At 47.8% G+C, this 14,104-nt stretch overlaps 1 protein-coding gene across 1 annotated transcript in view; it reads right to left on the reverse strand.

Annotated features, from left to right (window-relative positions):
* MAN1A1 (mannosidase alpha class 1A member 1) overlaps positions 1 to 13,184 on the reverse strand; it is a 160,167-nt gene extending 146,983 nt beyond the window's left edge. Inside the window, exon 1 of the mRNA XM_076333496.1 lies at positions 12,588 to 13,184. Coding sequence (XP_076189611.1) covers positions 12,588 to 13,184 — 597 coding nt within the window. The remainder of the gene's footprint in view (positions 1 to 12,587) is intronic.
* Positions 13,185 to 14,104: the final 920 nt, after the last annotated feature.

The following is a 14,104-nucleotide window of genomic DNA, read 5'->3' on the forward strand; positions in this document are numbered from 1 at the left end:
CAAAACAATTAATGCACGAATGAGAAATGCCTAATGGGATTAGGCCATTAGGAGATCCCTAATCTCCTAAATGGGAGAGTTCCCCATAGGAAAAATGCACCCAGGAGACCTCGTTGGTCTTCAAGTATGAGAATGGCCCGTGGCAGGAGACCAGGGTGGCTGCATGGGGAGCGCCCAGCTGAGCCCAAGCCCCCAGGGAAACTCGCAGAGGGGAAGCAGGCAGGGGCTGCCCCACGGCAGTACAGAAGTGCTGCCCAGGCACAAGGGGACAGAAGGTCAAAGCTCAGCTGGAAACTGCCACGGGACAAGAGTGGCCTCTACGGGTACATCAGCAGCAAAAGAAGGACCAAACAGAACAGGGACCTGCTGCTCAACAGGTTGAGAAAACCAGTGGCAAGGGACATGAAAAGGCTCAAGCAGTCTGTCTTTTTTGCTTTGGTCTTTACCGGCCAGGCATACTCATGGGGCTTAGTGGCAAGGGCCTGGGGAAGGGTGTCAGGTAAATGAAGACGAAGTTAGGGATGGAGTACTTAAGCAAAATGGACATACACGAGTCCGTGGGACCAGATGAGATGCTTCTGACGGTGCTGAGGGAGTTGGCTGATGTCATTGCAAGGCCTCTCTAGATCACCTTTGAAAGGCTGTAGTGACCAAGGGAGGTCCCTGGTAACTGAGGAAAAAAGCAAGAAAGAAGATCCAGGGAACTACAGGCCAGTTAGCCTTATTCCAACCCTGGGAAGAAAATGGAGCAAATCCTCCTTGAATCTATTTCCAGGAACATGAAGGACAGAAACACCTTTGTGAATAGCAAGCATAATTTCCCAAAGGCAAAATGTACTCAACCAACCCAGTTACTTATGATGAAGGCACTGGCTCTGCAGATGAGGACAGAGCAGCAGACATCATTTACCTTGACTTTAGCATGCTTTTTGATGCAGTCCCCTTAGCACTACGGCAGCCAAAAAGGCATGGACTAGATGGCTGGTCAACAAAGTCGATGAAGAAAGTGGCTGGACTGACAAGCTCAGGACAGCAGTAAACAGGTCAAAGTCTAACTAGCGGCTAGCTACGAGTGACATTTCTCTGGGGTCAATCTGAACAACTGAGCAGAACACACCCTCACCAACTTCATGGGTAACACCAAACTCCAGCAATCAAGAAGCTGGAGAATAGGGCTCCCACCTGGAGGACCTCAACAAGCTGGAGGAGTGATCTGACAAGCCTCTTGAAGCCCAATAAAAGCAAATGCAAAAATCTTATACCTAATGTGGAATAATCCCATGCCACAGTACCTGATGGGAATTTACAGGCTAGAAAACAGCTTTGCAACAAGTGTCCTGCGGGCCCTGGTGAACAACCTGTTAAACACAAGTAAGCAAGGCATCCTTGCAGTGATGAAGGCTAACTGTATAGTGGGCTGCACTAACAAGACTGCTTGGTAGTGATGGGAAGCAATTAACACTTTCTATGTGGCATTCCTGATGCCTCAAATAGGAGCCCTGTTCGCGGTTTTAAGCTCCCTTGTCTCCAATTAGAGACTTTAAAAAAAAAAAAAATGGAGAACACATGACATGCGAGAAGAGATAGATGGAGCTGGGTTTGTTCAGACTAGAGAAGAGAAGGCTTCTTAATGACTTAGTGGGTGCCCACAGAGAAAACGTAGCCAAGCTCTTCTCAGTGGTGCACAATGAAAGGAGAAAAGGCAGTGGTCACAATTTGCAGCAAGAGAAATTCTATCTAGATACAATAATAATTAAAAAAACCCCTACAATAGGGCCTTCAAACACTGGAATGTTTGTCCAGAGGGGCTGCAGAATCTACCTCCACAGAGATTTTCCACACTGGAGTGAACAAGACTCTGAGCAACCTGATTTAATTTTGAAGTCAGACCTGCTCTAAGCAAGAGATCAGGCCTCCAGAGGTCCAGTGGTGAGTCAGAATCTCCTTCCTTCTCAACAACAAAATCGTATGGTAAGCAGAAGGTTGGGAGAAAGAACAAACAGGACTACAGTGTGCATAAATGCAGACCAACCATGTCTCCATAATGCTTTCAGATGATCAGGCTGCATATGAAAACCGTTTCCATGAAGTCTGAAAACTCTCTCACAGAGCATCTACTTTCTGCAAGGTTTTGATTTATATAATAAAAAAAAAAATAACGAGCAAAACTGATATTGTAATACAAGGATTTCTTTGCTCCATCCTAATGTTCTGGATTTTGCTTGCGGCATATGTATAATTATGTTTTCAATTTAGATGACTATTTGTAAAAACAAACAAACCTATGTCTTTTACTTTTTTCAAGGTGTTTATTCAGATCAGAGCTTGCCCCCAACAAACTCCATCTTCAGTTACAGACAACACAATTTATCATTTACCAACTGTACAATATATTTGGCTTTTATGTGAAACATATATATGGAGAGAGATATGGATACATCTCTGTCTCAATATATGAATACAGTGGTATTTTTTTTTTCCCTAAAGAAACTGCATGAAGAGGCTTATGGGCTTTTCTTCAGAAAGGTCATTTTTTGAAACGCCCTTCTTGATCTGTGATGTCACTTCAGCCCTTGACAAGATCACACACATTTCCATGAAGAGTCAGTTCAGGTTCAGTGCCATGCTTACTCTAGAGCTTTACAGAATAAGACATAAAAATATCAGTCAACTTGCCGTTTGTCTTTACATAGCTTAGTTTTTCCCCCCGTGGTGATTCTTCACACGATCTCACCAGAACAAAGAAAGCAGCATGCAGCTTTGAAGCATTATGATTCTGTTGCTGGGGGGAGGGGGGGGTGGCGCAGAAATCCATCACTGCAAACGATTAACATCTATTTCTCCTCTTTAAGCGTTAGTTTAAAGAATCTAGTATTACTACCTAGGTCCAACACAAGATTTAAAGTGCAATTCTCAAAATCACAGATGGGTGGAGAACTATAACCACAGTAACAAGCAGCAGATTTCCCTACAGACAGCAGTATGGGCAAAGCTTTATCATCAGTATCACCATTCAGTGCACCAACAGATGTCAGTGCTCAAAGGCAGTGAGAAAATTGACAGTGGAGTTGAAGACTGGGTCTGCATCTGCGTGTGTGTATCAGTGAATAGTAAAATTACTATCTCCTTAAGCGCTACACTTTGAAAGCAAAATGTTTTTTAGTCTGGTATTCTTTTACATGAGCTACTTCCTAGTTCCTTGGAAGAAAGCAGTCCCTGAACAAAAGAAATTTCAAAAGGCACAGAGATGTTTATTATGCAGTGGACTAAGCGAAAGAAAAATAGGCAGATACTTTAAAAAAAATAGCCTCACAGTGGTCTGAATACTAATTAAAGAAACAAGCCACACTGATCTAATGCAATTTTATCGCAATGTTTTAAAAGCACATACTGACTTTGAATAAATAATTGAAAAAGAGTTTATGTTGCCAAGCAATAAGAGCACCCCTACACAAGCCAGATGATGTAAAATTCTGGAAAAAAGTATCAGACATTCTTTCCTTTCTACTTTATTCATATAAACAATACACAATACTGCCTCTAAATGCCAGCAATATGTATCTTTACATGAGAAGTGCAAAGCTGCATGTTTTTACATTAAAATTGCAACTTCTGTTTCTGCCCAGCATCAGAGAAAAAAGTTGATTCTGCTGAAATCATTTGAGATGCACACAGGAAGTCTTGTAACAGCCAGATGTTCCATAGTTATCAGCTCATCCATTGCACAGCATCATTTTGGCCCTCTGCTCAATATTGCCCACCATATCTTCTGATCTTCATGTCTTTTCTTACCTTATTAAAGATTTGCATTCGGGAAAAAAAGAAAAGGGGGGGGGGAGGCAAGTTTCTTAGAAGCCAGAGTTCCATTCACTTGCTTTATTCCTAAGACAATTTAAAAGCCAAGGTACATATAGTTTCCAACAGGGAGTAGGAGGACAAATGAAAGTAGATTTTACACTCATAGTTACCTTTGCATAAGAGACTGCATATCTCATTGTTCCCACAAGGGCTGTGAACGTTTAACTTTAACAGTTATAAGAATGTAACAGCAGGTTATGTGCTCATCCAATCTGTTTGAAAAGCTTTTAAAATCAGAGGCATCAGAATGAGCAATACCTGTATCTTCATAAACACCACCTATAAAATCCAATCAGCTTACTGCAGAGAGTTATAGCAAGTTGTCATATTATTTTGTACGAGCATTTCTTGGTTACAACAGAGTTCAAACTGAAGATTTCAAGATGCAAGAAAGGCAAACTGGGAGTTTTACTATCCTACTTGCCTTCCCTCAAAACAGCACTGGATCACAGCATTTGATTTTAAGTATTGCTTAAAAAGCTTACAGCTAGTGACCTAAACATAGAACTAGGGAGTCTCAGGTTTAGCCTCCCCCTGTAATAAACAGCGTGATTAGCAGCAGTTCAGTGGCAAACCACAGCTGCCCATGTGCAGCCATGAACCAGGCTCCAAAACCCAGGTTTAAACTGACCCTAGTGAGCTGACATGCCCAGGCTAGACCTGCAGCGTGGGTAGGAGCCTTTGCCCAGCACACAGCAACAGCCCCTGGTTTAGTGGGAGAAAAACCAAGTCAGAGCCAGGTAGTCAAGCTCTGCTCTTTACCATCACACTGCGCGATCTTGTGCAAGTCACTAGACCCCTCTCACCCCTGGAAAACCAAACTGCTTCCCCACAACGGTAAAGTCTTCTGGACTCTGCAGGCAAGGCTGCCGGGCGCTGCAATACAACAGCAGCTTAACCACAATTCTGTAAAAGGTTTCATTTAATCTGGTTCGGGCAAGTGTGCGCTTTATTACTCACCAATTATGTTTTCATGACAGACTTGCAGACCCAATTATAAAAAGTCACGGAAAACAGAAAAACAGAGATGCTGCTTAGAAGTGTGCACACATTCTTTATATCACATGCTTAAAAAAAACAAGCAAAAAATCCCCTAAACAAATTTTGTGGATAAAGGAGATTTTCACACAAAAGAAGGAACCAGTATATTGAGTATCTGGTACACTGCCCATATTGCTTAATTCAAAGACCCACCTAAACAATTATTTTCTTCATTTGTAAAATGACAGTTCTAGAAATAACTTAGAAATAGACTACAAATTCCTTCAAAACTGAATGTCTAAAACATACTTGATACAGAGACATATCTGAACAGTTGAGTTTGTTACCAGAAAAACACACAACCAGAGTGTTTCATCATCTCTGTACCATCTCAGGCTGCAGTTTATTGCCAGAGAAGTGCTGCACCGTTAGACAGCAGCAAACACTGAATCAAAGCCACTTTCCGGAAGTATTAGACTCTTATTCTGCCAGATAAGTTAGGAAGACAAATTTATTATTTGTAAATAAAGGAACTACTTATTAAGATTATTTAAGATGAAAACCACAGAAATTTATACCTATGCTGGCTCCCTGAGCTAGAAAAAAAAGAAACCCAAACCAACTAAATAGAAAGTTAACACATTGAACAATTCTTACAGCAGCATTTTTCAGATAGCTTTAAGAAAAGGTCTGTCCATCCAACAGTCATACAAGTGCTTCTGTAACGACGTTAATTACCTTCCACAAGAAGTGCTGTCTTTTGTCTGTCCATGATTTCCTTTTCATAGTCCTGTGCTCTCATTAACATTCAAAGAAGCTATCAAAGCGTGGCTGTCTACCATGCTTATTTTCCCCCTGAATGAGATAAGGCATTTTCTGGCCTTAACGGTAGATTTTAATAAACAGGTAGAATTTTTCTGCTTCAGCTTGCCCACAGAACTACAGCCTTAAGCAACTGTACTCACCAACATTATGATTTACTCTATTTCTTTATATTAAATGGCTGCCATAGGCTGCTATACTAACATTAAATATGAAATCATCACCATGAGAATATAACTTTTGCCAAAACAGAGGAGACATTCCATTTTAAGCTTTACCTCATGTCTTTACATCACCTTACTTAGCTTTCATGGAGAGTCCTGTGTGTCTGGAATTTAGGTTTTGCCTTCACATAAAATGCGCACGTGGGTTTTCAGTTAAAGAATTAATCATGTGCTTGATTTTTTTTGTGAAAGCCAGATGTTTTCCACTGAACTTTTAAAGCCTTTTCATTTTCCCCACAATTCTGAGGATCCACTTACGTTGGTAAATCTACCTGTTGAGAATGTAGACCAAGTCTGAACGTAAGAAAATTAAATATTCTTCTTAGCTCACAGAAAACACGTGTAAGGCTAAAAAACCATGAACTATCAATGGGAACACACCCTACTCCGGTGAAATACACACACAGCCACATACTGAGACATTCCTCCATCTCATGACCGATGTTCAAAGCAGACAGGCATTTGCCTGCATGGCAGAAACTTCAAGTCATTTGACTGAGAAGAGGCTGCCAGGTTCTCAAAAAAAGGCAGATGAAGCAACTCACCTGAACCAATGTCCTCCCCTAAAAAGACCTTAAGGCTCCCAACAGAAAGAACATTAATTTGGCAAAGGCATACCCTATTTCATGTCATGCGGACAAAAAGATGCCTCAGTCCCATTCTCCTCCACTTTGCTCTCCTTTCAAATGCATTGGCTTAGTGGGGGTCCACTGCTTCCACTGTGCTCAGACCTCCACTAAGCCATTTTGGGTCCCTACCCCGCCAGGCCACGAACTCAACAAAAGCGGGGGTAGCTTTCTGTCCGGTTGGCAGGTTGAACTGGCTCTGCATAGGGTCTGGCAAGTGACAGAAACAAGAGGTTGCTTCATACAGTCACTGAATCATTAGTATACTCTTAGTAACTCAGATGAAGCTTCTCTGGGGGTTGGACTAGGTGACCTTTAATGGTCCCTTCCAACCCAAACTATTCTATGACTCTCTGCATCTTATAGTGCCATTATCCCTAAGCAAGCAATTTAACTTACTGTTTTGTGACATTTTAGATATCGTAAGATAACCCCTGCCACCTTCAGCTGCCACTTCACAAGAGCACAGATCTCCCAACAAACCCAGGGAGAATGTCTGCGAGCTCTGTAAGGATGCCCTTAACTTAGGGGCATAAGGTACCTACCTATCCACCATATTTGATTCCCTGGTTTTAGGCACTTAATTCACCTCCTTGGCGTCTTTTATAAAACCGTTACCAAAAGAAACCCCCAAAAACCCAAAAAGCCCAACAGTATTTATCATGAAGGAAAGCACTGCAAAACACTCAAAAAGAACTAGAGATGCAAAAATACTTAAGATTATAGGTAGGTAAATAAAGCTTTGGTGAAAAAAAAGCACGAAGATTCATTTTAAACTCCTTCAACAAACTGAATGACAGCTACAAGATGTCAGCATTAAGGTCACAAAGTACTTGAAGAAAACTTTTCTCAAAATGCACTGCATCATCAGCATGTTGCTACAAATCACCACATTGCTTACTCATGACATGTCAGTTCCTTTCCTTTCACTGTATCTTGTTCTTAAAGAAATGTACCATCAGGGAAGGTGGCTTTTTCTGCTTGAAACCCAAACCGCCCAATACTTCCACAGCTGCATTTTAACTCTTTCCCTCCCCCTCCCATGAAGGCCCCCCCAACCTTCCTCCCAGTAAAAGCACTCTGAATTTTGTTCTACAGGAGCTGGGGCTTCAGTAATTCCTGCCACTGTGTTTCTTTTCCCCTTTTCTGTTGTGAGAAAAGGGTTTGGGAGGTAACAGTCTCCTGAAGCGCAGCACTTCAGCCTGCTACAGAAGGTTATTACAGTAGATTGAACCTTTGCTCTGCAAATGTCACATTGTGGAGATTCAATTTTAATGGAGAAGCTAGGCCAGAAGATCAGATACCAGCTCCTAAAACAAGGCTCCTGAAAGAGGTTTCATACCTCTTTCATCCACGTAGTACTGTTCCCTCACCACAGCCAAAACTAGCACCAAGTCAACCCTTCCATTAAAGCCTTCAACTCACCAACTTGGCAAAAAACTATCCAACTTTTTTTGCTCTAGCAGTTTTCTGCTGGTTTAGTGAGCTGAAGCAGCTTACGGAGGGCTACAGTGGAATTAATGCAAAGTAGACAGTGGGAGAAGGCAGTTGGAAGTGGTAAGACGACATTTCCCCCCCCTCTTTTGACAGCACCAAGTATCAGTGAGCTCACCTTGTCCCATAAAAATCAGCAAAAGGAAATAAATCTCCCCTCAACCTGGCACTGGACCCCCCCGGAGCAGCAGCACCAGGATACCAGGCAGCAGGAAAGCAAGCAGTGGAAGCACGCAGGAAGGCATGAGGGGCCAACCGCCCTTCTTCAGCAGCGAGCCACCTCCTATAATTTTGCTATCACTCCTCCTTGTTACCAGAGAGTTCTGATTACACCCAAGTGCTGCTAGGTCAAGTGCGTATTAGATCTCTGATTAGTGCTTTAGTTTCATGCTCACCAGTTTTCTTTCCTCCGGATACTTCTGAACTTCCCTGCAACATTACTGAGACTTCTTTCTTAACCTAATGACTTCCAACTAAACTGCATAAAAGCCACCATAGAAAACTATTAAACAAACAAAATGAATGCTGAGGACTTAGGAAGCTCCAGAATTCACACTGCCAACGCAACCTCAATTCAGTTCCTTATAGAAAGACAGCATGAAATAATCTTCAGCTGTGGAGTCTGTTTTGCTGACTTGCAACCATTGCCCCATTAAGCTCAAAGGACTAGTGCTCAGGAATGACCGCAGAATCAGTGAATAAAATTCTCCTCTCCAGGACTTCTACTAGATGACTGCAACAGTTGGAAGCTGTGCAAGTATTTGGAGCACCGCATGATCATGGTCTTTGGACATCGATTCCAGTTTACCAAGGAGGCTTTTATCCTTAAAACATGTCCAAACAGCTCCGAACAATAATGTGTACAGTTTCCAAGCTAGCTACCTTGTACAACAGCAGCACAGCTGCATTAGTATGGTGCTCCACCAACACCGATAGCTTGCCATTCAGTAGGATTAATTTGCCTGGGCAGAGCACTGCACTAATGTGATTATATTGCTTCTAGTACCAGAGCTAGCGCATTCATAGTTTTCTACTCCTTTCCTCTGAAATAAAAAGAGTTCGGGTTTTGCTATTTTCTTAACACCTAAATAATTCAGTCACTTTTTTTTTTTTTTTTTGGAAGAGAGAGGAATGAGACTTAAAAAAGATTCAAAGTCGGATTTCCCTAATTGAAACAGTGGATCTCCTGCCTCCATAGCCTGTCCGCCCTATTACCATCCTCTTCTAATCACTTCTCCTGTTCATATCAAGCTGCCAAAAGAGGGGCCACCTCTCAAATCAATGAGTGGAAGAGCAGGAATACAAACCACAACTTCCTCATTCACAGTCTGGGGCTCCTATCAGGACACAGAAACAGAGACCAGTGTGAGGTGTACCAGGCACCCAGACTCTGCCCGAAGTCATGGAGACACCACAGCATCAGCGGAACTGCCCGAAGAACTCAAGTTCTGACAAAATACAAGCGCGCTGGTATGATCAAAAGCAGCTGTGCCTCTTTGCTCAAGCCTTCCTGAAGCATCCGGCACGAGGAAGATGCTCAGAGCAGGAAACATTAGGTCAGCCAGTAAAAAATTGAGCAGCCACAAGCAACTGACAGCAGTTTTACAACAGGAAGTACCGGGCAAACCCCACTGCCGGCAGTACTGCCAGACCCTCTTTCTTCTGAGTTTGCCTGTAATTCATCATCAGAAGAGAAACAGAGGAATATCGCAGCACTCATGAGTATCTCTAGTCTTTGGCCCACATCCCTTACCCGTACAGTCACACCTGCACACAGGCAGGCCCCGTGGGCGTAACATGGCAGGACGGTTACCACACACAGACCTTGAGAGCAACCGTATCGTTCTGGCAGAGTGAAAGGCAGTGACGGCAACACGATTTCCACTTCTCCGTGTTTCCACAAGTCTTTTACTTGCTCGATAAGCTTCTAGCATCTTGTTTTTCTAGTTATTTGTCATACTATGTTGGTGTCAATACTAAACAAAGTTCAAGAATCTTTATATTCCCACCTTTTTTAAGTTTCACTTTTTTTTTAATACAAAAAAGTATGCCATAGAAAAAATGGTTAAAATTTCTATAACAGAACTTTGGTAAGAAATACTATAAAGTCATGGCATTTTATTGTTTTGTGATCGTAACCCATATTACTACTGGCTAGACTTCTAAACACTTATTTCAACTTGAAATTTAAAACAGTAAGTGAACAAAACATCTCTAAGCTCTCTCCCCCCTCAGCTTTATATGAGCATGTTGATGATACAGAGCTCTTCCAGGACAGAAATGCAGGGAAGAACCACCTTATTTCTTGGCATTCTTTTCCTTTATAGTAGCCCGCTTCCTTCTGTTAGAAATAACCACAGGAACGGCTTCAAATTTTGTGTTCTATGTATACAACATACATGGTACGATGCAGACTCAAATTCCAGGCTCAAAATGGTATGAAAGCAGAAAGATTCTTTACGTTTGCAGCTCCAGCATGCAACCACCAGGCACAAGGAGAGGAGCTTTGAGGGATAATTCCAGTTTCTATGCATGTACAGTGTAGTACAAAAGTTCACACTTTAAAAAGTTACAATTTAAAACTATTATTTCCAAAAAGACTGCAGATCAGAATTCCAGCTTGACAGTAAAGTATCAACATAAAAAAAGTGGATAAGAGCTTGCAAAGACAGAGGGAAAAGCAACATAAAGGCCAACACATGAAACAATGTGAAGCAAGTTAACACAGAATAGGAAACACTGTTTTACAGTCAGGAAGGGAAAAAAAAAAAGCAGCATTCTTTAAAAAAAAAAAAAAAATCAAACCAGCCAAGGTACTGCAAAAATGCAAGACCAATTAAGTAAACAACATGTTACAGTCACATACTGAATCAGGAGGAAAGGAAACTCCCAGAAACAACACATAGTATTGAGGAATTATACTGAGATAGGAAGGAAAAATAAAGATCTGGAAACTAAGTGCCGTCTCTCTGTCATCTCCAATGCTTACACGGCCAAAAATCTGGTTTGGGGAGTTACTGTGTTGTTGGCGGCTCCTGTGTAGAAGTGGAGGAGAAAGAAGAGTGATGGAATGGAAAGGGAGGAAGAAAAATTGAAGAGGTACTGGGGTGCATATGTATGTACACGTACATATATACACAAGCGTGCAAATATATGCACACATACACATGTGTATCCATATATAATAAAAGATAACTTGGACTAACTGGCACAGAGCGGGACCAGCAAAAGCAGTATACTTAAGTATTATCTTCTTCCTCCTGCTTATTTACTTGTTGCAGTCTTCTATACTACAGACTCACGTACATCAAGTCTAGAGCCTCATTACTTCTAAACACTTCTACACTGCAATTCAAGGTAACTACGAAAACAGTTTGCTGGTATTTCTAACTGTTCTGTATGCCTCAGGGAGACTGTATGACTAAACCAGCAGAGAACATAGTCTCTGCACACCAAGATGTGGTCTGTACCGTGCACTCCTGAGAGTTTTTCCCTTCAAAAATACCTTTGCATTGGTATTTACTGCTTATGACTGCTGCACAATTTGCTAAAATAGTTAATAAAATAGATAAATAAACCAGCCAGTAGTGACGGAAAGTTGAACTATATTATCAAGGAAATTCTTCTGTCAGAGGACCCTGCCAAGCTCTGCTCATGACAGTCTTACCTATGCACAGTTTGGAGCCAAATTTCTGTAGGGAAGGACTTTAGAACGGTACCTGAACCAACCGAGCAGCACGAACGAACAAGACAGTTGAGGGAATTTGCCAAAACACATTACAGCTCAGATGCTTTACCGCTATAACCTAAATTGACTGTATTTTGCCAAATACCCTCAACTCTTCAGACAGCCGCTATCACAGAACAGTGAACCGCACGAATGCGAGACAGATCGCGACATCTCTGAAGCGCTGCAGAACACGCACGCCTCGCACTTGGAAACGCACCGCTCGGCCAGCGCAGGACAGCGGGGGGTAACTCCTCCTCTGCCACCAGTGCGGCACGGGGAGGGCGCCTTCCCCCGCCGCCTCCCGCACCCCGGGGAGACGCTCGCCGCTCACCGACCGGCGGCCGAGCCCGGGACGCCCCGCGGGGCGCGCAGGCGGACCCGCGTCGCGACGGGTTCGCCGGGCGTCGCTTTTCCTCCCCGGCGCCGGCGCCCCCAGCCCTCGCCCGGCCGCCGGCTCCCCCAGAGGCGCCCCGCAGCCTGCCGGCGCTCGCCGGGCTTTGCTTTCTCCCCGCGTTTCGGTGCAACAGCTGGGGGAGGCCGGTAACGTCGCGGGGGGAGGCGCAGCCGGCACGGAGCGCGCCCGGCGCCGGCAGAGCCGGGTCCGCAGGCAGCGCTCGCTCCGCGGCCGCGCAGGATGCACCGCGGGTTGCGAGGGTGCAACCGCGGGCGGCGAAGCCGAGCTGCGCGGCGGCTGCCGAGCGAGGGCCGGCCAGAGAGACCCCCTCCCGCAGGGAGGAGGAGGAGGCAGGAGGGCTCCCCCCCACCCCGCCGCCAGCCCCGGCAGCGACCTGTTGCCCCGCGCGGCTGTGCCCAGGCGCGTCCCCGGGAGCGGGACCGGCCGCCGCCACCCACCTCTTTGATTTTGGCCCTCCTCTGTCGGACGGCGGGGTCGGCGGGCTCCTGCCCCACGGCGCCGACGGGCTGGCGGAAGAGGCGCTGGGGCAGCCCGGGGGCGCCCGCCTCCTTCCTGCCGCGGGCGTCCTGCAGAAGTTTCTCCTTGTCCTGGCGGATGTCCCTGCGGATCTCCTCGGGCAGCTTCTGCAGCGTCTCCTTGGCCTCCCGCAGAGCCCGCTCGTGGTCCGCGCGGATCCGCTCCAGGCTGCCCGCCCCGCCCGCGGCCGCCGCCGCCGCCGCCACCGGGCCGACCCCGGGCTGCGGCGGGGCGCGGGGCTGCCCGCCGGGCGGCGGCGGCGGCGGCTGCAGGGCGGCCGAGTGGAAGAAGACGCCGCTGAGGAGCTTGGAGGAGTCGGGCAGGAAGAAGATGGCCCCGAAGCAGAGGGTGATGAAGGCGCTGAACACCAGCAGCAGCACGAACTTCTCCGTCAGCCGGAACGCGCCGGGGCCCGCCGCCTTCCTGCCCCCGCCGCCCGCGCCGCCGCCCGCGGGGCCGCCCAGCGTCCCCGGCCCCGCCGCGCTACCGAAGAGCGGCAGCAGGCTGGCGGCGGGCATGGCCCCCGCGCCGCCTCAGCGCAGCGCGCCCCGCCGCCGCCGCGCAGGGACCGCACCGGACGGCTCGGCTCGGCTCGGCTCCGCCGGCCCCTCCCCGCCTCGGCGGCAGAAAGTTTCCCCGAGCGGACGCGGCAACTTTTCCCTTCCCCGCGGCCGCGCTCCCCCGCCGGCAGCGCTCGGCGTCTGCGGGGCGGGCGCTGTCAGCTCCAGCCCATGCTGCCGGGCGGCCGCCGCCGCGGGTGCCGCTCCCCGCTCCGCCCGCGCGGAACTGCCGGGCAGCCGGGGGCGGGGCGAGGCGGGCCGCGGCCGCCGCCGGCCCAATGGCGGGGGGGGCGGGGCGCGGGCGCGGGCGGGGCGGGGCGGGCCGGGGGGCGGCGCGGGGCGCGGGCGCCGCCGCTCCGCCGCCCTCCCGCGCTGCCGGGCCCCGCGGGTCCCGGGGGTCAGCCCCGGGGAGGGCTTCCCAGGCGCCGCCCGCCCTCCGGGGGGGGGGGGGGCGCGGCGGCGGGCCCGCCCCGCCGGGGCAGCGGGTGCGGCCGCTTCGTCGCCGCGGCCGGCGGCGGCCCGAGGCGGGCGCGCGGCAGCGGCACGTGCCGGCAGGCGGGCACGCGCGCACACGCGCCCCCACGTGCACCCTCGTGCACACACGCGCGTGCCCTCCCCCCCCCCCGCGGATGTGCGTGCACACACCGGCACACATGCACGCACAGCGACACACGTGCGGACCCGCGTGTGCCCCCACGCGCACACGCGTGTACACGCGCCCGCACGTGCACGCAGCTGGGGGCAGCGCGAGGGGAGGCAGCGACGGCGCACCTAGGCGGTGAGCAGGCCGGGCGGCAGAGCGGGGCTGGGTGTAACTCCCTGCCCGCTGCTCCGGGAGGAGCCGTGTTCTTTGGAAGGAAAACAGGTTTTCAGGGTTG

This window comes from Aptenodytes patagonicus, chromosome 3 (genome assembly GCF_965638725.1).
Source record: "Aptenodytes patagonicus chromosome 3, bAptPat1.pri.cur, whole genome shotgun sequence".
Classification (NCBI taxonomy): domain Eukaryota; kingdom Metazoa; phylum Chordata; class Aves; order Sphenisciformes; family Spheniscidae; genus Aptenodytes; species Aptenodytes patagonicus.